Here is a 27,442-nt window from a genome sequence, read left to right as displayed (position 1 = left end):
TAACTATTTACAAAGTTAAAGATTACCAGATATACACCTAACTCAACCACATCACTTGTTTCAATAAGTGTATTTTTCTGTATATGCTCAAGTGGGATCCCAATTAATGCCTTCATCTGCATATTATGGGATGAAAGGTTCTTTTTCGGAATGGCAGCCGGTGACGAATGGTGTCCCGCAGGGTTCAGTGTTGGGGCCACAGCTGCTCTCTTTATATATTAACGATCTAGATGACGGGACTGGGGGCATTCTGGCTAAGTTTGCCAATGATACAAAGATAGGTGGAGGGGCAGGTAGTATGGAGGAGGTGGGGAGGCTGCAGAAAGATTTAGACAGTTTAGGAGAGTGGTCCAAGAAATGGCTGATGAAATTCAACGTGGGCAAGTGCGAGGTCTTGCACTTTGGAAAAAAGGATAGAGGCATGGACTATTTTCTAAACGGTGACAAAATTCATAATGCTGAAGTGCAAAGGGACTTGGGAGTCCGAGTCCAGGATTCTCTAAAGGTAAACTTGCAGGTTGAGTCCGTAATTAAGAAAGCAAATGCAATGTTGTCATTTATCTCAAGAGGCTTGGAATATAAAAGCAGGGATGTACTTCTGAAGCTTTATAAAGCATTAGTTAGGCCCCATTTAGAATACCGTGAGCAATTTTGGGCCCCACACCTCAGGAAGGACATACTGGCACTGGAGCGGGTCCAGCGGAGATTCACACGGATGATCCCAGGAATGGTAGGCCTAACATACGATGAACGTTTGAGGATCCTGGGATTATATTCATTGGAGTTTAGGAGGTTGAGGGGAGATCTAATAGAAACTTACAAGATAATGAATGGCTTAAATAGGGTGGACGTAGGGAAGTTGTTTCCATTATTAGGGGAGACTAGGACCCGGGGGCACAGCCTTAGAATAAAAGGGAGTCACTTTAGAACAGAGATGAGGAGAAATTTCTTCAGCCAGAGAGTGGTGGGTCTGTGGAATTCATTGCCACAGAGGCCGGTGGAGGCCGGGACGTTGAGTGTCTTTAAGACAGAAGTTGATAAATTCTTGATTTCTCGAGGAATTAAGGGCTATGGAGAGAGAGCGGGTAAATGGAGTTGAAATCAGCCATGATCGAATGGTGGAGTGGACTCGATGGGCCGAATGGCCTTACTTCCGCTCCTATGTCTTATGATCTTATTAAACACAATTTCAATTTACTTAATACCTTTAATATAGTTTAAATCCTAAGGTCTTTTGCAGGAGTGTAACCAGACAAGAATTAACATTGAACCGAAGAAGGAAACAGATGTCAAAAAGCTTCAACACTGAGAGAGGTTTTAAGAAGGGTAGTGGAAGATAGAGTGGTGTGCAGGTTTGGGGTATTTCCAGAGTTTCAACCTGGGGTAACTGAAGGATAGGCTATCAGTGGTGGAGTGAAAGAGGTTGCAGATGGATAATTTAGCAACATTTTAAGTGGCTGGAATCTTCCCAGGAGATGGCTATGCCATTTTTGGAGTGAAAACCAGAAATGGGCCCCATCGCTGCAGTCAAGACTGGAATTGTTAGACATTGAAAATAAAATTCACGGGGGTAGTGCCGCGCCTGTGGCGCACTGTCTGAATCGGCCATCCTGGGGTCATCGGAGCAGGTCAATCAAGGGGATGCTGCATTTAAATGACTCCACAGCACTTGCTCTCAGTTTAGCCAAGAGAATGGCAGCAAGAAAGTCAGCTGCAAGGTTCACAGAGAGTGCCTGGACAGAGATGTTGGATGCTGTGGCGAGAGGAGGTTTAACGTTTACCTGCTGGTGGGCAGGAGACACTGGGAATGTCCCGTCCATCTGACTCATCCCTTTCGGCCCTGTAGCCATAACAAGGAGGCACCACAGCACCTGTGCCACCCCAGAAATAGGCTGGGGCCCTCCAGAGGACACCCATCAAGATCCTCTCAGGCAGCAAGGCATGGCAGACAGGCCGCCTCAACTTCAGATGTGGATCCTGAGCAGACACCTAGTTGTAACGGTAGGGTTAGGAAGGTAAGGAAGTTGTAGTCGAAGTGTGGGCTTGGGTGATGTTAGGCACTTAGGGATGTTGGGCTCTGACGTTTGTAAATATTTTATCTCACTAGTATTAAAGCTCACTTTTGTTAACCACTTTTAGGCTGCCATATCTTTACAGATTAGTAACAGCAGTGGCATATCTAACGTGAGGGATGCATTCAGTTAGAGCACCGCCTCCATCCCCACTCTGCAATGTCATCTCCGTGCAATTGTTTCCCTCACAATGACAGGATTCAGTCATGATACAGGGAATCCTCTAACTGAACCCCCAGTCCCCCGAGACAGCATCAGGAGAGTTGACTGACTCCGCTCATCATCGCTCTGAAATGACCCAAGCCACAGGGAGTCGACAAGCTTCCATCAGCCAGACATGAGTCAAGACATTCGCAATATCTCTGAGGAGCATCACAGCCATTTCGTCACTGAAAGTCATCATCAGCCTCCTGCATTGAATAGGCAGCTGGCATTCGGGGACTCCCCATCAGCAAGTCCCTGAGTTGATAGCCCTTGTGAGGCCCCCCCCCCCCCCCCCCCCCCCCAATGTACATAGGAGGGACCATGTCCAGAAGGGTCACCCAAGTTCCTGGACCTCCAGGAATCGTGTTAAGATGAATCTGCCTCTAGCCCTCCTGCTGATGTCCATTGTGCTACTGAAGACCCTTTCAGAAGGGAGTTAGATTTCCTGATCTCACCTGGACGCTCACATTTGGAGGGTGAGGTGGTCATTGGGAAGGGAGGGAATTCAATGGGACCGCTAATGCAGGAGCTGGGACCTTGAGAGAGAGAGGCGAATTCCTCGGCCCTTGTTTCGGAGGCATTTGGTCTGCCAGCCCTCTCACTGAAAGCTGAGGCTCAACCTTGGATGTAGCGCTGTGGGGAGGAGATAGTGCCAAGATTTAAATCCGTTTCAAGCATAAAACTCAGCTTATTCACTGGGCATAATTGGTGCCTCCCTCAGTGCTAGGCTGTGCTAATAGGCACCCTGGCAACTCAAGTAGCAGCCATCAGGGAGTTGCTTGCTATCATTCCTCGATTTAAAAAAAATCACTGGATAGTAAATCTTCAGCTACAGCCAATGCCCCCCTATCTCCCATAAGGAGGGGCCTCCAACAAGCCTAGTCATGAGGACACCCTCCCTGACCTTACAGACCCCCGAGAACAAACTCATAGACCCCTGCGAGGTCAATCATGGATCCCCAACAGCTACCCTCTTCTTGATGTTCTCTCTTCCACCCCACCCACAGAGCTGTCCGGTGCCCTCTCTTTCCTTGGACTCCCTGGTGGATAGTGGTGACAGGTGCGATCGCCTCCAATCTCACTCTCAGAGGTCATGGCGCCAGCTTTCCTGTTTTCAAGGGCAGTAGTTATTTGAGTCAGCTAGGCACCACACCAGCTGGATGGGAAGATACAAGCAGGACAGAAAATTTAGTCTTGGGTGAACTACAGTTGCTCCAGCTAAATGTTGAAACGGTTGAAGTTTTCATTTTCAGCTCCTACTATGAATATTTTGTCCCTGCCATGAATTCCATCCCATTCCCTGGCCACCATTGCAGCTGCACCAGACTGTTCACCACCAGTTTAACATGAAGCCATGCTTCCAACTCCACATCCTATTCACGAATACCAGCTTTATAACTTTTCATCCATGCTTTTGCGACCTCCAGGTGTGACTATTCCAATGCTCTATGAATAGCTTTTCCATCTTCAAGCCTCTAAACTTCAGCTCATCCAACAAGCCCTGCTTGTCTGTCTTCACCAGCCTACATTGGTTTCCTGTAACCTCAAATTTACAATTCTCAACCTATTGTTTCAATCACTGCCGTGTTTCTCTCACTAAACTTGGATCCCATGTAAGGGGCACGTCTGAGAGTCCCTTTGGAGTCTCACTTATGTTCAGAGCCTCTTAGACGTAACAGGAAAGTTATGTGCTAAAACAATTATATTGAATAATGATAATTATAATAATGGCATGACAATTATAATTGATAATATAAAAAGTGAAAAGAAAAATAGCTTGAAAAGGATAAAACAATTTATTATATATGAAAAGAAATACAGACAACTACTTACATCCCATTCATACTAAATTACAGATATATATTATATTGCAAATGTTAACCCCAAATTGGTCTGTTCACCAAAATGGATAACCTCAAATGAGTCTGTTCCACGACAGGAACTTAATTTGCTAAAATTCCCCTGGTGCATACATTACCAAGTCTCTGAATTACCTTACCACGGGTGGGAACAACAGTTAGTCTCTTAATTCCTGGCCCTACTTCCCATAGTCTCCAGTGGTTGACTATTCCTTCCGGCTTCAGCCCTGAATCCTGGAAGCAGCGTCCCTTTTAAGCCAAATTTCTGGTTCCTCGAGGCCTGGCTCAGACAGTCTCAAAGCAAGTCCCAGTCCTTAACAATTCTCTTCACAGGCACTGCAAGGCCATGCAGTTGTCACAATATCCAAGTTGTTTACACATCTTTTGTGTCCCCATCTGCCATCCATCAAGTGTTATGTTTATCAATGAAATGCCACCTCCTGATGACCACACTAGTTGGTCATCTCATGTAAGGTTATTCATCACACTGGCTTGTAGCCCAAGGATCATCGGGATCAATTATAATAAAAAAGCTCTTTGGGGGGGAACGTGAACCAAGGCTTTTCGAAAAGCTGGCCCAACTTCATAAAATTTGCAGTGATGACCAGGGCTTGCTAATGCCCTGCAATGGAGCCAATTCGGTCAGGAGTGCAGGGTGTGGGTTTGCAACCTGAAGCAACCCATACCCTTAAAAGGCACTCCCAAACATCGGAATGCCCAGGAATGGGGTCAGAAATCTTGGAATTGGGTCCCACCTACCGTTTTTAAAGTGCCCTCCGCCTTGCCCTTTATTGGCTTTTTAATTCCTTTGAAATAGGCTGCGGATCATTTGTGATCAAAGGATCAATAGAATCTTGTAATATTAACTTAATGTCATGAGAATGTTGTGAAATACTGGAAAGTAAACTCATTGGCTGGAATCTTACTTTCCATTTTCACACACGTTCATCAACCCTATTAAGATGAAGCAAAATGAATTAACTAACAGATTTATAAACAGAACTGCAGTCACAAACAGAACTGCAGGGACACAATATTTGTTTATTATGATGGGTTGCAAAATTTTACACGAAGACAATTTGCAGTGCAGCAAGTGGCGAGTATTCCACTTTTTGGAAGGTTTCGCACTGAGTGCTGAATTTGGTGCATTTTGAGTGCTATAGTAAGAATTTGGTGACCGAGGGAGTATAAGGCTTCATTTTTATCTAAAGTTTAGTCTTTCTTTTATTTAGTTAATTAACTTAAAAGTTGCTGTTTGGTTTAGAAGAAGGTGAATTTTCAATCAGCTTTAAACAAGCTTCTACTTGTAGGCACTTGCAGCTGGAGCTTGTTAATTAGTTAAATGGATTAGGCCAGTTTTCAGAGGCTAGATTCACAGTATAAAAGTGATCCCCTACAGTGCAGACTTTGTTTGCACTGAGTGCTGAATTTGGTGCATTTTGAGTGCTATAGTAAGAGTTTGGTGACCGAGGGAGTGCTGAATTTGGTGCATTTGAGTGCTATAGTAAGAGTTTGGTGACCGAGGGAGTTAGGTGAGGAGGGAGTAAGGTGCTCCTTTCATTTTGTTTCCGACATTTCCGCAAAGAGTGAGAAGAGAGCCAGGAGTTTACAGAAAGTGTAGCTGACTGGGAGCAGAGTCGGAGGGCGGAGATCTAGTTAGTCCACAGGGCAGCTATAGTCTGTCAGGTCAGAGGGGATGGAGGCTAGGCCAGTTGCATGCTCCTGTAGGATGTGGGTGGTGAGGGATACCACCGGTGTCCCTGCTGACTATACCTGCAGGAAGTGCACCCAACTTCAGCTCCTCAAAGACCGTGTTAGGGAACTGGAGCTAAAGATGGATGAACTTCGGATCATCCGGGAGGCAGAGGGGGTGATTGAGAAGAGTTACAGGGAGGTAACCACACCCAAGGTACAGGACAAGAATAGCTGGGTTACAATCTGGGAAAAAAAAAAACAGGCAGACAGTGCAGGGATCCCTCGTGGCCGTTCCCCTTCAAAACAAGTATACCGTTTTGGATGCTGTTGGGGGGGTGACCTACCGGGGAAAGGCCATGGCGGCCAGGTCTCTGGCACTGATTCTGGCTCTGGGGCTCAGAAGGGAAGGGGGGAGAATAGAAAAGCAATAGTAGTAGGAGATTCAATGGTTAGGGGAATAGATAGGAGATTCTGTGGTCGCGAGCGAGACTCCCGGAAGGTATGTTGCCTCCCGGATGCCAGGGCCAGGGATGTCTCGGATCGTGTCTTCAGGATCCTTAAGGGGGAGGGGGAGCAGCCAGAAGTCGTGCACATTGGTACCAACGACATAGGTAGGAAAAGGGGTGTGGAGGTAATAAACAAGTTTAGGGAGTTAGGCTGGAAGTTAAAAGCCAGGACAGACAGAGTTGTCATCTCTGGTTTGTTGCCGGTGCCACGTGATAGCGAGGCTAGGAATAGGGAGAGAGTGCAGTTGAACACGTGGCTGCAGGAATGGTGTAGGAGGGAGGGCTTCAGGTATTTGGATAATTGGAGCGCATTCTGGGGAAGGTGGGACCTCTACAAGCAGGACGGGTTGCATCTGAACCAGAGGGGCACCAATATCCTGGGAGGGAGGTTTTCTAGTACTCTTCGGGAGGGTTTAAACTAATTTGGCAGGGGAATGGGAACCGGATTTGTAGTCCAGCAACTAAGGTAGCCGATATTCAGGACGCCAAAGCGTGTAATGAGGCAGTGGGGAAGGGAACACTGACAAAGGAGAGTACTTGCAGGCACGGAGATGGGTTGAAGTGTGTATACTTCAACGCAAGAAGCATCAGGAATAAGGTGGGTGAACTTAAGGCATGGATCGGTACTTGGGACTACGATGTGGTGGCCATCATGGAAACTTGGATAGAAGAGGGGCAGAAATGGTTGTTGGAGGTCCCTGGTTATAGATGTTTCAATAAGATTAGGGAGGGTGGTAAAAGAGGTGGGGGGGGTGGCATTGTTTTTTTTTTTGGGTTGGAGTGGAGGGATTTTATTTTTTTCTCACATCGTTTGAATTCAACACTCATACTATCATGCTTTATTCAAGCTCCCTTTTCTCCCAGTCTTTCATAGAATGGAACTCCAGTCTTTAATTACACAAAAATCTTCAACGCTATGACATTACTTGTTGGTCACCCATTTCTATTATTCCAAACATCAGTGGTCCCACATCTGGCTTTCACTGCTTCTCTCAAATTCACAAATGAAAGGATACCGCCTTTCACAAGAGAAGGGTCACTGTCATAGTCCCAAATGATCTTAGTTACCTTGTGGTAGATATGAGCCAAGTACTTAGAAGAAGGAATAACCACTGTTGTATCTTCAGTTACCTCTTCTTCCATTTTGGAAATTTGTTTTTCAGTCCTTTCAAGCTCTTCCAGCTCTTTCTGTAACAACTTGAGTTCTGGTTCTTTCTCAGAATTCTGTTGTTGAAGGTTTTCCCACTCTTCCTTAATCTTCTGCACCTCCAGAAATTTTTTTATTTTGTTCTTCTTCAACTTCTATAACTTTCAGTGCCACTTTTTCTCGTGACTGCTGTATCTCTGCCAGCATCTGCCTCGCCGATGTTTCATATTCCAGGTACCTGCTCAAGGTCTCTGCTTTATCCGCCATGGCCTTCTGCAGCAAAACCTCGCCGTGGCAGCCGGACAGGATGATCAACATTTCATCGGTCAGCGCCTTCAGTTGCGCCTCCATCCTGCCGGGGTAGCCACCTGGGAACACAAAGCAGCATGTCTGACCTCTTGGCTCTGTCGTTCACTGAAAAGGGGGGGGGGGTCAGACAGACAGTCTGGGGGGGGGGGTCAGACAGACAGTCTGGGGGGGGGGGGGTCAGACAGACAGTCTGGGGGGGGATCAGACAGACAGTCTGGGGGGGTCAGACAGACAGTCGGGAAGGGGGGTCAGACAGACAGTCTGGGGGGGGTCAGAAAGACAGTCTGGGGGGGGGGGTCAGACAGACAGTCTGGGGGGGGGGGTCAGACAGACAGTCTGGGGGGGGGGGTCAGACAGACAGTCTGGGGGGGGATCAGACAGACAGTCTGGGGGGGTCAGACAGACAGTCGGGAAGGGGGGTCAGACAGACAGTCTGGGGGGGGTCAGAAAGACAGTCTGGGGGGGGGGTCAGACAGACAGTCTGGGGGGGGGGGTCAGACAGACAGTCGGGGGGGGTCAGACAGACAGTCGGGGGGGGATCAGACAGACAGTCGTGGGGGGGGTCAGACAGACAGTCGTGGGGGGGTCAGACAGACAGTCTGGGGGGGTCAGACAAAGTCTGGGGGGGGTCAGACAGACAGTCTGGGGGGGGCAGACAGACAGTCTGGGGGGGGGTCAGACAGACAGTCTGGGGGGGGGTCAGACAGACAGTCTGGGGGGGGTCAGACAGACAGTCTGGGGGGGGTCAGACAGACAGTCTGGGGGGGGGGGGGTCAGACCGGGGGTGGCATTGTTAATTAGAGATAGTATAACAGCTGCAGAAAGGCAGTTCGAGGAGTATCACCCTAATGAGGTAGTATGGGTTGAAGTCACAAATAGGAAAGGAGCAGTCACCTTGTTAGGAGTTTTCTATAGGCCCCCCAATAGTAGCAGAGATGTGGAGGAACAGATTGGGAAACAGATTTTGGAAAGGTGCAGAAGTCACAGGGTAGTAGTCATGGGTGACTTTAACTTCCCAAATATTGAGTGGAAACTCTTTAGATCAAATAGTTTGGATGGGCCTGTACTCCGACCGTCCAGCCCCTCGGCTGCTCCTACCTCCATCTGCTGTACCGGTTCGGCTGTGGTGCGCACCAGTCTGTGAACCAGAAGCCAACAGAGGGGCGATGTGATGGAGGAGGAAGAAGCAGGTGAGCCCGAAGAGGGCAGCGACTCTGAACATGAGATGAGGAGGGGGAGGATGGGAGGGTGGCGGGGCACAGACACCATCGGGGCGCGGGATATGGCCGGGAGGCCGCACAACGCCACCGTTTGGGACAGCGGGCACGCAATGCGTTGATCGCCGCACGATTCGCACACTAGGGGGAGGGCATCGTTCAGGGCACTCGCTCCATTGACCGCGCACACTGGCACCACCCAGCACCCACCTCCCGCACCATCGCACAACCCTACCACACACGACACCACTCTCAAGCAACACTACACCTGCGGCACCTCGTTATTGTCGGTAGACTTTTACTTCCGAACAGTGCCATGTTGGATGATGACAACCCGCTCTGCGATGAGCTGTGAGCTACAGATCACTACTGAATGTCTGACTCATGGCCATATCTGAACACCCCCACCTCGGTGTCCCCTCTATGCGTCACGAATACTCCATCACATGTCCATGTGGGGCAGCGGGCGTCGGAGCACTGAGGACGACGGCGTGTTTGGTGTTGGGGGGGGCTCACCCTTGTAATGATCCTCGAACACCATTGTCACCGGGCACCCTCACGTGTGTGCCCCCCCCCCCCCCCCCCCCCGGCACCGGAAATAGGACAGACGCATGAAGGTTTGGTGTAACAACTTTAATTGTCACATTGAAAGACACGTGCCCTAGCCCCTATAATTAATCTGTGTCCTGCACCCGTGCCAACTTACTATGTGTCTGGCCTTACAGGCCCTACCAATACGTCTAGGTGTCTTCCCAGATGGGTATATCAGGAGTGGAGGCGGACTGCTGAGAATCCTGCCCTTCGACGTGGCTCCCCGTCGGCGTGCGCTTCCTGGGGCGGTATGGCCTGGATGGGCTAGGCTGCTCGGCAGGCGTGCTGGATGGCTTGGTGACACCCTCCTCTGCCCGCTGCCCACCAGATGCACCAGGGACAGGACAGGGGGGGAGAGCGAGTGTTCCGGTCCCTCCCTTGCTGTGGTAACCGGGACAGGCACCAGGACCTCCTCCTCCCTCGGGGAGCCCATTGGCTCCCGGGCCACTCGAAGGGACGGTGGTGCGTGCGGAGGCAAGCCCCGTTGCACCACCGACACCTGGCGCTGCCAGTCCTGGAGGTCCGCTGTGGAATCGACCAGGGTCTGAACGTTCCCGGCGATGGAGCTGAGGGAGTGCGACATCCCTGTCAGGGACTGCCCTACCTCTCGCTGGGTCTGGGCGACGCCATCCATCACATGGACAAAGCCGCCGATGCTCTCAGCGATGGCCTGCTGGGACAGGGCCATGGCCTGCTGAGACTGGGCCTGACCCCGGAGCGCAGCGGCAATGTCCATGTGGCTCTGGAGCATGGCTGCCTGTGAGTGAGCAGCCCTGTCATGGGCCACAGATGACGCGTGCACACTTAGCCCCACGCCCTGAAGAACCTGACTCATGGCCGAAACCGTTTCCCCCATTGCCTCCATCGCGGACGCCACCCGTGTGGTGTCGGCATGGATGGCAGCCATTACCGACACCACTCCCTGCTCGTCGACGCGGATGGACTCCTCCAGCTGCGTCTGCAGTTGCCGGAAGACAGCTGTCATCCCGTCGTCTGGTCCCTGGGGTAGCAAATGCATTGCGTCTGTGGGTGGGCCTGGAATGCCCAGGAACCCGGGAGCCGTTTGGGCAGCAGCTGGGTGCTGAGCCGGGCCTGTACTCCGACCGTCCAGCCCCTCGGCTGCTCCTACCTCCATCTGCTGTACCGGTTCGGCTGTGGTGCGCACCAGTCTGTGAACCAGAAGCCTCGTCACTTACTTGCCCAACCGAGGTGAGTGTATCTGCGATGTTGGAGGGTGTAGGTGACAGCAGTGCCGCGGCCGCTAGGTCCTCGTCTGTGCTTAGCTCTGGTGTCTCCTGTCTGGAACCTTTGCCCAGTGCATTGAGATCACGGCCCATGCCAGGTGCCGTGCCCCTGTGCCTCGAATGTCGCAACGTCCTCTGTGCGTCACTATCCGGGCTCGCTGTTCCCTCCTCGTCCATCTCACTGTCAGAAGAGTCATTACCCTCTGTCCTGACGTCTCTGTCTGTCCTCTGTGCGTCACGCCTCGATGGCCCGGTCTCAGAGGATGGCCCTCCTGCCCGGGATCCTTCCCCTCTGTCCCGTGCGACTCTGGCCAGAAGAGGTTGGAACTGTACGGCTGCGGGGTGAATAAGCAGTTCCACGATGGTGCTCCTCTGGCCCTGGAGAACACAGTAAGGCACGTTTCGTTAGACACGCGGGGTCGTACGTGAGGGGGTGGAGGGGGCATTGTGAGGGTGTGGACTGTGGGGGTGGTGCAATGTCAGGCGGTGGGGTGTGAGGGTGTGGACTGTGGGGGTGGTACAGTGTCAGGCGGTGGGGTGTGAGGGTGTGGACTGTGGGGGTGGTGCAGTGTCAGGCGGCGGGGTGTGAGGGGTGGTGGGGGCACTGATGGGCTGAAGGACAGCATGCATACAGTGGATTCTCACTTGGAGCTTCGCCTCCGACCTGGCACGGCGCTACCTCCCGGCTGGCGGCTCCCCCAGCAAGGTCCAGTGCCGTTTGTCATAGACGGTAAGGGGGTGCAGCTCAGGTGATTCCCCTCCAGTTCTTGCACGCTCCCTGTGATTGTGAGCTTGGGGGTGGGGGGAGAGAGGAGATGAACCTCAGGGTTAGGCGGTCATTAGCAGGACGCACACATGAACGCAACATTATCACAAGGTGGGGACACTATGACCCACGCCATGGCACCTGCCCACTGGGTGGGGTGGGGGGTTCCACATGTGTCCCGGGTGCAACGTGGGGCCCCAGCGCCCCACCCCCCGGCGTGGTGGGGGGTTGCCCTGGGGGGCGTGTCAGGGCACTTACCCTCGCTGCCCTCATGAGGTCGTGAAGTTTCTTCCTGCACTGGTCTTCCGTGCGGGGGATGTGCCCCACGGTGCTGACCGCCATCCCGAGCTCTCGCCATCCACGCCTCATGGTGCTGCACGGCTGCCGCTGTCCACGTATGGGAAAGGGGATGGCCCGGCGCTCCTCCACTGCCCCCAGAAGTGCCTCCAGGTCGCTGTCCCGGAAGCGGGGAGCGGCGCGACGGGGCTCATCCATGTCGGACCCTGGTGTGTGTGTGCCGATCTGCGCACTTCCTTATGCGCAGCGCAGCGTCATCCTGGTGTCGCGCAATGACACCGCTGGTCCTGCGCAATGCCCACTGCGTTTCTCGCGTCGCCGCTACTGGCCCCTTTTCTGGCTGTGAACCGGCCGCGGCGGAGGTCTGTTCGCGCCGTCGTGGAACGTGACGGCGTTCACAACGGCGCGGGCACTTAGCCCCGCGATCGGAGAATCGCCCCCAACATCTTTGGACTGTGGGAGGAAACTGGAGCACCCGGAGGAAACCAACGCAGGCACTGAGAGAAGATGCAAACTCCTCACACAGTCACCTGGATCCCTGGTGCTGTGAGGCAGCAGTGCAACTATGCCACTGTGCTGCCCTAAGTTACTTGTCACTTAGCCTGAACATTGTCCCTGTTTGCATTTTATGAAGAATTGTGAATGGGACTGAATAATGCCAGCATGGATTTGTAAAGAGTTGGTTATGTGTGATGAACCTGAATGTTTTGATGAGATGACTAAAGTAGTGGACAGGGAAACATCAAAGAACATTGGGCCAGAATGTCCGAGCTCCCTAGCTTCATATTGGGGGGCTACCCAAAAATGTGCTGCCGAATCTCCTTCAAATGTTCCCAAATAACGTTTGCAAAGCAATTGCCCACAAGTGCAAACTTCACTTGAGTAAATACAAACTTCCCCTCCCCACCTGACCGTCCACGTCTCACCTCCAATCACCCACCCGACCTCCAATGACCTCTCCAAACTCCCAATCTCCGGCGTCCCACCCCCTCCAAATCCTATCCACTTACCTCAGACACTTGCCTTCTCCCTGGCCAGTCAAGAACCGTTAAACTTCAGTGTATCTTCCTGGTTTGCAATAGCTGTAAAAAAGGAGGGTGTGGCATCCTTCCCTTTGACTTGGCTATACTTCAACACGAGGCTCCGGGGATGCACTGCACTGCCTGGACCTCACTCAGCCTGAGTCAGAGTGTCAGGTGGGATCAGATCGAAAAACAATTAAGGTAATAAATTGGGAACAGAGTGACTATCCGACCGACGCTGATTGCCACTCGGGGAAGTTCAGGTCAGTTATTTACATTGACTTCCAGCAGGCATTTGAGGAAGTCTCTCATTTGAGACCAAAAATTAAACTTGAAGCCTACGGATAGGAAATTGTATGAGTGGCAGGGGACAGTGTAGGAATAATGGGCAGGTACTCTAATTGTAGCATGCAACTAGTGGTGTCTCGTAAGGCTATAATTGTTCATCATGTTTATTGACAACTCAGATAATGGGATAGAAAACCACACCCATGACACAAAGATAGGCAGCATTGAATGCAATATAGATGGAAGCATGAAATTACAAAGATATTCTTACATGGGATGTGGGCATCGATTGCTTGGCCAACATTTGTTGCCCATCTTTATATGCCACTGAGAATCTGGTAGTGTGCCACCTTGAACGGCTAAAGTCCAGGTGGCGTAGAGACACCCACAGTCCCGTTAGGAAGGGAATTACAGGATTTTGACTCTGATAGTGAAGGAACAGGGCTATAGTTCCAAGTCAATTTGATATGTGTCTTGGAACTTGTCGATGATGGCATTCCCAAGTGAATATTGTCCTTGCCTTCCTAGCTGATGAAGTCACGGGTTTAGAAGGTGGTTTCGAAGGAACCTTGGTGAGTTGCTGGACAGCATTTTCTATATATTACAAATTATTGCCACAAAGGACGATGGACATGTTTGTTGGAGACAAAACATGTCAGTCCCAAGACACCGTGCATCAGTGCTGGAGGGAGTGGCTGCTTAGGTTTATGGATCTAGAACGAGAGCTCACAGATAGATTGAGAGGGGGTAGATTTAGAACTGAGATGAGGAAGAACTACTGCTCACAGGGGGGGCTGAATTTGTGGAACTTTCTGCCCCATAGTGCGGTGGAGTCTGAATCATTAAATTTCAAGAAGGAGATAGATACATTTCATAAAATATAGGAGCAGAATTAGACCATTTGTCCCATTGGATCTGGTCCGCCATTCGATCATGGCTGATATGCTCCTCATCCCCATTCTCCTATCTTCTCCCCGTAATCACTGATCTTCATATTAATCAAGAAATTCCATTATTGATCATGAACACCATATTTGAGCTTGGAGTGCTGTTCCCTACAGTGCTACAGACCAAGAGTTGGATGGTGAAATCTGCCAGAGTATTTCTTAGAACACAAGAACTAGGGGCAGGAGTCGGCAATTTAGCTTCTCGAGCCCGCTCTACCGTTCAATACAATCATGGTGATCTCCTCCTGGCCTTAATTCCACTGTCCTGCCCGTTCTCCATAACCCTTCAACCCATTAGCAATTAGAAATCTGTCTAACTCCTCCTCAAATTTATTGAATGTCCCTGCATCCACCGCACTCTGGGATAGCGAATTCCACAGATTCACAACACTTTCGGAGAAGGAGTTTCTCCACAGCTCTGTTTTAAATTTGCCATCTCTTGTCCTAAGACTATGACCTCTCAATCTAGAATGCCCCACAAGAAGAAGCTCCACAAATTTGCCATCTCTTGTTGCTCCACATCTACTTTATGCATACATTTTATCATCTTGTATACGTCCATTTGATCTTCCCTCATTTTTCTAAACTCTAGAGAGTATAGGCCTTAACTGTTCAATCTCTCTTCATACAACAAACTCCTCATCTCTGGAATTAACCTAATGAACCTCCTCTGAACTGCCTCCAATGCCTCTACATCTTTCCTCAAATAAAAGGACTGAAAATATGCACAATACTCCAGGTGTGGTCTCACCAATGCCTTGTTTAGTTGCAGCAACACTTCCTTACCTTTATTCTATTTCTTTAGCTATAAATGCCCACACTCCATTTGCTTTCTTTATTATCTGCTGTGCCTGCATGCTAGTTTTCTGTGACTCATGCACGAGGACCCCCAGATCCCTCTGCAACGGAGCACCATTTTTCCGACCAAAATGCATGACCTCACACTTATCCACGTTAAACTTTATCTGCCACATTTTGGCCCACTCTCCTAACCTATCTATATTAATTTGTAAGGTTCTTATCGAATCATAGAATTTACAGTGCAGAAGGAGGTAATTCGGCCCATCGAGTCTGCACAGGCCCTTGGAAAGAGCACCCTACCTAAGCCCACACCGCCACCCTATCCTAGTAACCCCACCTAACCTTTTGGACGCAAAGGGACAATTTATCATGCCCAATCTACCTAACCTGCACATTTTGGGACTATGGGAGGAAACCGGAGCACCCGGAGGAACCCACACAGACACTGGGAGAATGTGCAGACTCCGCACAGACAGTGACCCAAGCAGGAATTGAACCTGGAACTCTGGAGCTGTGAAGCAACAGTGCTAACCAGTGTGCTACTGTACTGCCTCAACTGTGCTGCCGTGCCGCCCGCACTGTGCTGCCGTGCCGCCCGCACTGTGCTGCCGTGCCGCCTTATTTTCTCATTGCAACTTACTGTCCCACCTATTTTTGTGTTGTATGCAAATTTGGCGATAGAACCTTCTATCCCTGTATCCAAGTTGTTTATATAGATTGTAAATATCTGGGGTCCAAGGACCCTGTGGCACCCACTAGTTACATCTTGCCATCCAGAAAAAAAACAATTTATCCCTCCTCTCTGTCTCCTGTCCATCAGCCAGTCTTCTGTCCAAGCGAATAAATTACTCTTAACCCCACGTGATCTAACTTGAATTAACCTTCTGTACGGCACCTTATCAAACACTTTCCTGAAGTCCAGACATACTATATCTACAGGATCCCCATAATCCACTTTCATAGAATCCCCACAGCGCAGAAGGAGGCCATTCGGCCTGAGTCCGCACCATCCCCTGGAAAGTGGACCCCACTCAAACCCATGCCAACACCCCATCCCCACAACTCCACCCAACCTCTTGGATACCAAGGGGCAATCCACCTAACCTGCACATCTTTGGACTGTGGGAGAAAACTGGAACATCCAGCGGAAACCCACGCAGAGACGGGGAGAAAGTATAATCTCCACACAGTCAGTCAACCAAGGCCAATTTCTTTGCTTGTTACATCTTCAAAGAACCCTAGCAAATTAGTCAAACGTGATTTGCCCTTCATGAAACCATGCTGACTCTGATGGATAGCATTTTGACTTTCCAAATGTCCTGTTATTACTTTCTTGATAATTGATTTTAACAATTTCCCAACAACATGTTAAACTAACTGGTCTGTAATTTCCCACATTCTCCCTCCCTTTTTGGTTAAGGGCATTAGGTTAGCATTTTTCCAATCCACTGGAACCTTTCCTGTGTCCATGGAATTTTGGAATATTGTAACCAATAGATCAATTATCTCCGCTGCCCCTTTTAATAACCTAGGATGTAGGCCATTAGGCCCGGGAGACTTGTCGGCCCTTAATACCAATAGTTTTTTGTGTATCGTTTCCCTAATGATGTTGATTGTTCTAAAGGGGTGCTTGATGCCACTCGGTCAAATGCTGCCTTGATGTCAAGTGCAGTCATTCTCGCCTCACCTCTGGAATTTGGCTCTATTGTCCATGTTTGGATTGGGCTGTAATGGGGTCAGAAATCAAAGAACCATGACAGAACCTAAACTGACCACCAGGGAGCAGATTCTTGCAGTGCAAGTGCTGTTTTATAGCACTGCCAATGACACCCTCTATCACTTTGCACAGTACGAAGTCTTCCAACACCAGGTAAAAGTCCAACAGGTTTATTTGGAGTCACTAGCTTTTGGAGCGTAGCTCCTTCATCAGGACTCACCTGATGAAGGAGCTACGCTCCGAAAGCTAGTGACTCCAAATGAACCTGTTGGACTTTAACCTGGTGTTGTAAGACTTCTTACTGTGCCCACCCCAGTCCAACGCTGACATCTCCACATTATCATTTTGCAGGTATGCCTGCTGCTACTCCTGGCATACCCTTCTGCACACGGGAGGGGCATGGTAGCACAGGGGTTATCACAGTTGCTTCACAGCTCCAGGGTCCCAGGTTCGATTCCTGACTTGGGTCACTGTCAGTGCGGAGTCTGCACGTTCTCCCTGTGTCTGTGTGGGTTTCCTCCGGGTGCTCCGGTTTCCTCCCACAGTCCAAAGATGTGCAGGTTGAAATGAAATGAAAATCGCTTATTGTCACAAGTAGGCTTCAATGAAGTTACTGTGAAAAGCCCCTAGTCGCCACATTCCGGCGCCTGTTCGGGGAGGCTGGTACGGGAGTTGAACCGTGCTGCTGGCCTGCTTGGTCTGCTTTAAAAGCCAGCGATTTAGCCCAGTGTGCTAAACCAGGTTAGGTGAATTGGTCATGCTAAATTTGCCTTCGTGTCCAAAACGGTTAGGTGGGGTTACGGGGATAGGGTGGAGGTGTGGGCTTGGGTGGGGTGCTCTTTCCAAGGACCGGTGCAGACTGGATGGGCTGGGTTGCCTCCTTGTGCATTGTAAATTCTATGATTCTTATTAAACCAGGTAAATGTAAATATTGCCACAGTCCCAGAGGACCATCGGCTCCTTTCTCCTTTTGTGAGCTGACTCGCGATGATTTAATTGGAGGGTCAATACACCTCGGTTGAGAAGGTAGGACCTTTGTGAATAACCTCAGCCGATATGGGATTTGAACCCACACTGTTGAAGTTGCTCCATATCATGAATCAGGGGCGTCATTCTCCGACCCCCCGCCGGGTTGGAGAATCGCCGGGGGCTGCCGTGAATCCCACCCCCGCCGGTTGCCGAAGTCTCCAGTACCGGATATTCGGCGGGGGCAGGAATCGGGCCGCGCCGGTTGGCGGGCCCCCCCGCTCGATTCTCCGGCCCGGGTGGGCCGTAGTCCCGCCAATAAATTGCCTGTCCCACCAGCGTGGATTAAACCACCTTTTGAACGGCGGGACAAGGCGGAGTGGGCGGGCTCCGGGGTCCTGGGGAGTGGCGCGGGGCGATCTGGCCCCGGGGGGTGCCCCCACGGTGGCCTAGCCCGCGATCGGGGCCCACCGATCCTCGGGCGAGCCTGTGCCGTGGGGGCACTCTTTCCCTTCCGCCTCCGCCACGGTCTCCACCATGGTGGAGGCGGAAGAGACTCCCTCCACTGCGCATGCGTGGGAAACTGTCAGCGGCCGCTGACGCTCCCGCGCATGCGCCGCCCCGAGATGTCATTTCCGCGCCAGCTGGCGGGGCAACAAAGGCCGTTTCCGCCAGCTGGCGGGGCGGAAATTCCTCCGGCGTCGGCCTAGCCCCTCAATGTTGGGGCTCGGCCCCCAAAGATGCGGAGTATTACGCACCTTTGGGGTGGCGCGATGCCCGTCTGATTGGCGCCGTTTTGGGTGCCAGTCAGCGGACATCGCGCCGTTACGGGAAAATTTCGCCCCAGCTATCCAACCAATTGAACTAACCATAAGGAAATGGTAGAGTAAAGGATATGCTGGGTCATGAGATTACAGATTGTGGAGGAACACAATCCTCTTGATGGCCCATCAACCATGGTAATGCCAGTGAATGTGATAGATATGTTCTGAATCTATCCTATCTAGCGCACTGTTAATGCCACACAAAACAATGAAGAGTATACTCAGTTTTAAAATGGGTTTCTTCACAAGGACTGTGTCGTGGCCACTCCTACCTGCACTGTCATGGGCAGATGTATCTGCAAGATGTAGAGTAATGTGGAGTAGGTTTTTTACCCCTTGTAGGTTCCCGCCCCACCTGCTGCAGGACCAATCTGCCTACATGTCCTTCAGGACTTGACCAGCTCAGTCAGTAGTGATACAACCGAGTCACACTTGACGATGGACAAAGTGCCCAACCAAGAGTACAGTCTATGCCCTTGCCAACCTCTGCTTCATCCATGCGGTGTTAAAAATGAAGGAGTATTCATTCATAGTTAAGGGAGGGTGGTAGGTGGTAATCTGTCAGACATTTCCTTGCCCATGTTTGACTGGCGCCATGAGACTTCATTGGGTCTGAAGTCAATGTTGAGGATACTCAGGGGCACTTCCTCCATACTATTTACCTCTGTTTCGGCACCTCTACTAGATCTGTCCTTCAGGGACTGGACATACCTAAAGATGGTGATTATTGCATCTGGGATATTGACTGTCAGGTGAATATGACAGATTGTTGCTTAATGAGTCTGGAACAGCTCTCCCAATTTTGGCACAAGCCCCAGAAGTTAGTACGGAGTATTTTGCAAGTCGATAGGGTTAGGTGCGCTGTTGTCGTTTCTGAGGCTTAAGTCGACGCCAGGTCGTCTGTCTGGTACTATTCCTTTTTGACTTTACTGTCACAGTTTGATTAACTGAGTAGATTGCTAGGCTGTTTGAGAGAGCTGTGAGCCAACCACATTGCTTTGGGCTGGAGTCATATGCAGGCCAGACCAATTTTTTCCCAAAATGACATCAGTGAAGCAGATGAGTTTTTGTGCTATTGCTGATCGTTTCATAGCACCATCAGTACTGAGACTGGCATTCAATTCCAGATTTTCACTTTATTATAATTAAATTCCAGCTGCGGTAGTGTAATTTGAACGCGTGTCTCCAGGGGATTAACCTGGACCTTGGATTTACTAGTCCAGTGACTTCACCCTTATGCCAACATCTCCTTGGCTTCCTTAAGTAATGGGCAAAATGCTGCAACTGGATTTCAATATAGATGTGTGTGTGGTCATCACTTTTGACGTAAATAGGATAGATCAGAGAACTTTCAAAACTCTGAAAAGCAAGAAGCAGTACAGGTCCAAAGAGATGTGAGTATCCATGTACATTAAAATGCCATGGACAGGTACAAAACATTAGGCAGGATGTTCCGGTCCTGCCAAAAGTCTGTGGCATTTTGACTGACCCACCGAATTCCCCGTGGCAGGGCCAGAAAATCCTGACCATAATGAAAAAGACTGAAATATCTGTGCTTGAAGATCACCTCTTGGCAATATTTCTTCCAGTGATATTGGATTGAAGATTCCAATTGGTTGGTTCATTAAAGTTACCCAGAGGTTTTACCTAAATCGCTTCCCAATTTAATGTCGCTCTATAAATGGTTGTCAACTTGTCACTTGCCCATCTGTGATTTGTTGTCAAAACCAAAACATTGACCCCAATATTTATGAGACAGTGAGAGACAATTTTGGAAGAACAGAATTGAAGGCCGAATCGGAGTACCGTTTCTGAGATGCATTTCTCAGCCGCAACCAGCTAAATTGGAAAAACTGGGGCACGAGGCCACAGGCTTGGGGCCCAGAGGAGGGAGCAGGACGCAGGACTCGGGGCGAGCACGGAAAGATGGCGCAACCGGGAGAGATTGGAGTGGGGGGTCATTGTAGGGAGGGTTGGTAGCTAAGAGATGGGGTGGCAGGGGGGGCATCAATGGGTGGGAGGGGTGGGACCAATCGCAGAGGAAGCCTTTGGAGGACATGGGCAAGAATGGTGTCAGTAGTAGGTCGTAGAGAACATAAAGAGGGCATTGGATCATGAGTGGTCCAAATACTGAGGAACCTACAGTTTAGTTTGGCCCGGGATATCTTACCAGTCAGTGTTAAAGCTGGAACGGAGAATAAATACAAGGCATGCCGCCTCATTTAAAATATTTCAGTGAGGTATCTGCCTCTTAGGATCCTCACATTAAAACTGGAAATGGGTGGGGTCAAAGACAGTTCAGTAGATTTGAAATTTTCTGCATTTTAATTCCCATTGGATCCAAAGATATCTATTTTTGGAGGTTACAATTTCTCCCATGTTTTCACTAGATACTCATTGAGCTCTATGATTTGTGCCTAATGGAGGAATTTAAAGTCTTCATAGGTATTTATTTCTGGTGGTGTACAAAATGTGAATTTAGATAGCCAAATGCACAGTATACTATTCCGGTATCATCTCTAAAGCTTGGCCTGAGTTATGTTAAAGGTTGTTCATTTACCCCTCCTGGCCTCTTTTGATCAGATTTCAATTGGTAACTTCCAAAGGCAGTCTCAAGCATTTGCACATTAAAAAAATAATATTGTATAGATTTCACTTCACAAGACTATCCACCTGTATTGTACTCCATTTGTGTCTTGTTGCTTTCTCTTGTGTGCAGAAAATACTGAATGAGCAAGGAAGCTAGGTTTATCTGCATTGTAATGTTAGTTCATCGAGTGCTCTTTGTACACAGCACCCACCCCTCCCCAACTCCCACCCCTCCCCAACTCAACACACACACACATGTTCCTGCAACTCCCACGTTCTGGGCTTATTCTCACAGGGGGAAAAAAATCAGTTTCAGTGTAGCTTCAATTCAAAGTAAATTTGCACTATGGCACAGATCCTGGGCTTTATACAGCTTTGAAGTAAGGGGGCCATATATGACAATCCTCACCTGCAGCGTAGATATTCTGTGTGAGCCTAGGTGACAGTCAAACTAGGCTTCCCAACAATATTTGAAGGATCCAGCTCATTTGAAGACTAAAGTTTCTAGAGAAGTATGCAATTTGCTTAATTATTAGCTTTAATATTAATTTAAATGATTTCATAAGACAAATGGCAGTTTATTTCTGCTAGTGTGGCAGTAAATCAATTTCCAAGCAATTGTTGAAGCTCCAAGAACAATGGTAATGATCTTTTTTTTAAAAAAGCATATCAGCTGCTGACTCTAGCAATTTTCAGTGCATTGGCCAAGTATGCATAACGAACAGATCGGTAATGGGGTATCATTATAGTTTGTGTTGATTGATCTTTTCTAGATCTTGTGTTTACAAGAAGTTCAGAATAACCACTACGGACAGCAATTGAAGCCAGTACTGGAATCACTGGGTAAGACTGATTGAAGTACTAGGGAAAAACTATGTGCTTTTCCATTAGATGCCCTTCTGTTTGTATGTGTTGCATAATTCTTTTAAAAGCAAGAAAGTCTTGAATTTTAGTCTTGCATGATTGAAGGACATTGAGAAAATGTTTTATGATTCTCACATTTTAAGAAACTCAATTTTGTTGTGATCTCCTGAGAGACCAATAACCTTTTGAAAGATAGTCGCAGTTCCAGTGGCTAATTGGAAGGATCAATGACAAATTTAAAGAGAAACTAAAAGCAACCTTGTCAAACCACTATTCAGTAGGCAGCTTACACTCTAAACTGCAAAAAATGATTCCCCATTTAACTTTTAAACCAACAGAAAATCCCGCGTTACAGCTATACTTAATTTTCCACGAGCCAGTCCAAAGTTATTCTCGACTCCTGATGGCTCGATTGCTTCCTTTTCCTTTTCCAGCCAGATATCTTCTTAATTCCCAAACTGGCTTTTATAGTGATGGACAAATTTTATTTATTTAATTTTTAAATTTTTTTTTAGAGTATCCAGTTCATTTTTTCCAATTATGGGGCAATTTAGCGTGTCCAATCTACCTACTCCGTACATCTTTGGGTTGTGGGGGTGAAACCCACGCAAATACGGGGAGAATGTGCAAACGTCACACGGACAGTGACCCCCAGAGCCGGGATCGAACCTGGGACCTCGGCGCCAAGAGGCAGAAGTGCTACCCATTGCACCACCGTGCTGCCCGTGATGGATAAATTGGAAATTATTCCCACTAACCAAGCTAGGAAAATCTTCCAATCTTATTTAAATCCTCACATACTCGGTTTCTTCAATCTGAGTGCAAGCTCCCACCTGCTTTTCATGTAGTGATTAACAGAGGGAATATTTTCTCTGCTTCATGTGTAGGACGATCTGACTCTATCTTTCTGTGCGTGATCTCTCTCTCCCTCCCGCCCTCTCTCTTGTCTCCTCCACCCCCTCCAAATTCTTGCAGACTTCTAGCTTTTAAAAAAAAACACTGCTAAGCCAATATTACAGTTTCTTTCTATGGCCTATTCCCCTCTCAAACCCCAACTCCATGGTAACGTGAATCACATGGGCTTTGTATCCAAGTGGAAATGCTGATTAACTATCTTCTAACCCAATAACGCCATTCTATCTTGGAATTGAATAGACAGTTCAAAATATAATCATTTACAAAATATGACATTTCTGAAAGATGACTCCTGGGACTTGGAGACTAACAGTCTATCCATCGTCAGTACAGCTACCTTGGTCGTTGTTTACTGGTGTGAATATATCGGCCCTCATTCCCAGTAAAACACCATGGGCCCCTCTTTTACATTTACAACCAAGTCACCCAAGGTGTTGTCTGGCAGAACCCATTTTGTCATAAGTTAAAGAGACAGTTCCAAAACTTAACTCTCTTACAAACTTTAGTAACAATATTTTGTTGTTGTGTTTTTGAATCATTTACATTGAGTTGGTTTTAAAGTCAACCATAGTGTTCCCAACTGAAATGTATTTGGACATTTATACTCAGCAGGCAGTCTCTGATTTCCCACAAAAAATTTAGCTCTTGTGTTCTGGCTATATGTATAAGTGGTGCAAGTGTTTTATCTTTAGGAAAAAGTATCATTGTCATCTCACTCAACAATTGTACTTCTTGTGATCCATTTGTAGGTCTAGCTTAATAAAAGCTGTAGTGATTAAAATCCCTCCGACTCTGGTAAAGATGAAAGTCCTCCCATTTGCCAGTGGAAGAAATGTCAACGTGCAGATTTTTCGAAACAATCACATGAAAATTACATATTGTTAGAGTTAAATATATGAAATTGACCTTACAATTTCTCAGTTTGGAGTTAAAACAGCTTAATGCAATCAGTTGTATATCTTTGGAATTTTAAAATTTGGCCTAGCAAGTTTCAATAGACATTTGCCAATTTTTGTTTGTTTTTTTGTCTTGATGTTTCTTCTGCAGGTTATCACTGTGAGTACAAAATGCGAACAGGAAACAAGAGGGATGGCTGTGCCATTTGTTTTAAACGCTCAAAATTTTCACTGGTCTCTGCTAGTCCAGTAGAATTCTTTCGCCCTCAGATTCAAGTTCTAGACAGAGACAATGTAGGACTTGTACTACTGTTGCAACCAGTGCTTTCACAATCCGCTGCTCTTGTGTGCGTGGCAAATACTCATCTCTTGTATAATCCACGTCGAGGGGACATCAAGCTGGCTCAGCTTGCAATACTCTTGGCTGAAATTAACAAACTGGCGTCTGATGGCAAAGGTGGATACTGGCCGATCATCCTGTGCGGAGACTTGAACTCTGTCCCTGAATCTCCTTTATACAACTTCATTAGGAATGGGAAACTGATGTATGATGGGCTTCCAATAGGAAAGGTATGGCTAATAATTTAATGGAAATCACTGAAATATAAACATGGGTGAATAATTAGTGCATCACAGTTGCTTTTTTGTTAAGAAACCGTGCCAGACTCTTTCTCTAGTGAAATTTAACATTCTGAAGTTCTCATGTTTAACCATCACACTGTAATGGAAGCATGAGACTTTATCGTAGAGTTTGAGATCACAAGAGAAAAATTATCTTAATTTTAGTACTTGGGCACTGTTAAGTAACACCGAGTAGCCAAAGAAAATGTTGCAGTGGTATATGTATTTAATACCTCCGAGAAAAAGGTATTGTTAGTTTTGAGTACAGAGAGCATTCAGGCTCCTGGACAAATACTGCAAATCTGTGTGAAAAATCTGGACCATATAAAACAACGCTCTCAAAATGTAGTATTTTTTTAAAATGACAAGAACAAAGATAAAACAATTCTTTCTCTCACCCTTGTTGTCCCCCTCCAGTGAGATCCTCATCTCTGCTCCTTTAACTCCAAGGGATGCAGACTTGAAAAGACATGGGCAACTGTTTTAGCCACCCAGCATCCGATCTGGCTGGACCACTTAAAACATTATCTGATGTTCATGGAGCTCATCCTGAGTTTTGAAAACTGCAAGGCCCCTTTAAATGTTTGTGTTTTCTTCCTGTTGGGGTTACATGGTTTAATTATCTGTTCTTTAATTATCTGTTTTTTTGAGCTCCAATTGCTGTTACAACCAAGGCGTTAAATGAAAAGGTGTTTATTCCAGCAGTTTGAAGATTCCCCCCACCCACAAATCCCTCCATTCCACCGTCCTGCTGGACACTCTCAATCACCCTCCCTCATCCCTTCCACAATTGTCACCTTAGGGTCACATAAAGTCAGTTGCATCAGGAAAACTTTGGAAAGCACCGCTCTATCGGGTTGTGCTCTCATCTGCTAGATCTGCTTACTATTCCAGGATCAACCTGGAATACAAAGATAACCCCCAACTTATTTTCTGTACTACAAACCATCTTAAACCCCTCTTCTCCACCCTTGCCTGCAATAACAAAGTAAGAAGTTTTACAATACCAGGTTAAAGTCCAACAGGTTTGTTTCGATGTCACTAGCTTTCGGAGCGCTGCTCCTTCCTCAGGTGAATGAAGAGGTATGTTCCAGAAATATATATATAGACAAATTCAAAGATGCCAGACAATGCTAGGAATGCGAGCATTAGCAGGTGATTAAATCTTTACAGATCCAGAGATGGGGTAACCCCAGGTTAAAGAGGTGTGAATTGTGTCAAGCCAGGACAGTTGGTAGGATTTTGGAGGCCAGATGGTGGGGGATGAATGTAATGCGACATGAATCCCAGGTCCCGGTTGAGGCCGCACTCCTGTGTGCGGAACTTGGCTATAAGCTTCTGCTCGGCGATTCTGCGTTGTCGCGCGTCCTGAAGGCCGCCTTGGAGAACGCTTACCCGGAGATCAGAGGCTGAATGCCCTTGACTGCTGAAGTGTTCCCCGACTGGAAGGGAACATTCCTGCCTGGTGATTGTCGCACGATGTCCGTTCATTCGTTGTTGCAGCGTCTGCATGGTCTCGCCAATGTACCACGCTTCGGGACATCCTTTCCTGCAGCGTATGAGGTAGACAACATTGGCCGAGTCGCACGAGTATGTACCACGTACCTGGTGGGTGGTGTTCTCACGTGTAATAGTGGTATCCATGTCGATGATCTGGCACGTCTTGCAGAGATTGCCATGGCAGGGTTGTGTGGTGTCGTGGTCACTGTTCTGAAGGCTGAGTAGTTTGCTGCAAACAATGGTTTGTTTGAGGTTGCGCGGTTGTTTGAAGGCAAGTAGTGGGGGTGTGGGGATGACCTTGGTAAGATGTTCATCTTCATCGATGACGTGTTGAAGGCTGTGAAGAAGATGTCGTAGTTTCTCCGCTCTGGGAAAGTACTGGACGACAAAGGGTATTCTGTCGGTTGTGTCCCATGTTTGTCTTCTGAGGAGGTCGGTGCGGTTTTTTGCTGTGGCGTTGGAACTGTCGATCGATGAGTCGAGCGCCATATCCCGTTCGTACGAGGGCATCTTTCAACGTCTGTAGATGTCTGTTACGCTCCTCCTCGTCTGAGCAGATCCTGTATATACGGAGAGCTTGTCCATAGGGGGTAGCTTCTTTAATGTGTTTAGGGTGGAAGCTGGAGAAGTGGAGCATCGTGAGGTTATCAGTGGGTTTGCGGTAAAACAAAGTGCTGCGGTGACCATCCTTGATGGAGACGAGTGTGTCCAAGAATGCAACTGATTTTGGAGAGTAGTCCATGGTGAGTCTGATGGTTGGATGGAACTTATTGATGTCATCGTGTCGTCGTTCCAGTGATTCTTCGCCGTTGTTCCAAAGGAAAAAAATGTCATCGACGTATCTGGTGTATAACGTTGGTTGAAGGTCCTGTGCGGTGAGTAGGTCTTGTTCAAACTTGTGCATGAAGATGTTGGCGTATTGGGGTGCGGATTTGGTCCCCATGGCTGTTCCGTGTGTCTGGATGAAGAACTTGTTGTCGAAGGTGAAGACGTTGTGATCCAGAATGAAGCGGATGAGTTGCAGAATTGCGTCTGGAGATTGGCAGTTGTCGGTGTTGAGTACTGAGGCTGTTGCAGCAATGCCGTCGTCATGGGGGATGCTGGTATAGAGTGCCGAGACGTCCATTGTGACGAGGAATGTTCCTAGTTCAACTGGTCCATGGGTGCTGAGTTTCTGTAGGAAGTCCGTCGTGTCGCGACAGAAGCTGGGCGTACCTTGTACGATGGGTTTCAAGATGCCCTCGATGTAGCCAGAGAGGTTCTCACACAGGGTCCCATTGCCTGAAACGATAGGACGGCCTGGTGTGTTGGCCTTGTGTATTTTCGGTAGGCAGTAGAGATCTCCAATGCGGGGAGTACATTTGCAATAACAAATGTAAGGAGCTCAGGAACCTCTTTGTCACTAAGATTGAGACAATTCAATAAGCTGCTTCTGCCTTGTCACTCCCCCTCACTGGTCCCTGGACTGAATTTCCTTCAGTGTCCCCTTGCCCTGACCATGAATTCCTACCTTTCTCTACTTTCCTATCTCCCTTTTTGTGCTCTGAACTCATCTTATTGATGCGAACAGCCTCCTGCCCCCTTG

The 27,442-nt window shown here is 48.3% G+C and overlaps 2 protein-coding genes across 4 annotated transcripts in view; one reads left to right on the top strand and one right to left on the bottom strand.

Annotated features, from left to right (window-relative positions):
- The window catches only part of angel2 (angel homolog 2 (Drosophila)), a 99,411-nt gene that overhangs the window by 50,082 nt on the left and 21,887 nt on the right, over nucleotides 1-27,442 (top strand). For all 3 annotated transcript variants that reach the window (XM_072508891.1, XM_072508911.1, XM_072508901.1), the window contains 2 exons: nucleotides 21,835-21,904; nucleotides 23,888-24,306. In XM_072508891.1, coding sequence (XP_072364992.1) covers nucleotides 21,835-21,904; nucleotides 23,888-24,306 — 489 coding nt within the window. The remainder of the gene's footprint in view (nucleotides 1-21,834; nucleotides 21,905-23,887; nucleotides 24,307-27,442) is intronic.
- On the bottom strand, nucleotides 7,115-7,834 carry LOC140395055 (kinetochore protein spc24-like). The gene is given in 2 exon segments (XM_072482826.1): nucleotides 7,115-7,617; nucleotides 7,619-7,834. Coding segments are annotated over 2 exon segments (564 nt in total). The 3' UTR covers nucleotides 7,115-7,269.

Source organism: Scyliorhinus torazame, chromosome 1 (genome assembly GCF_047496885.1).
Source record: "Scyliorhinus torazame isolate Kashiwa2021f chromosome 1, sScyTor2.1, whole genome shotgun sequence".
Taxonomy (NCBI): domain Eukaryota; kingdom Metazoa; phylum Chordata; class Chondrichthyes; order Carcharhiniformes; family Scyliorhinidae; genus Scyliorhinus; species Scyliorhinus torazame.
The sequence above is the reverse complement of the archived record's forward strand: the minus strand, read 5'-3'. Positions and strand labels throughout refer to the sequence as shown.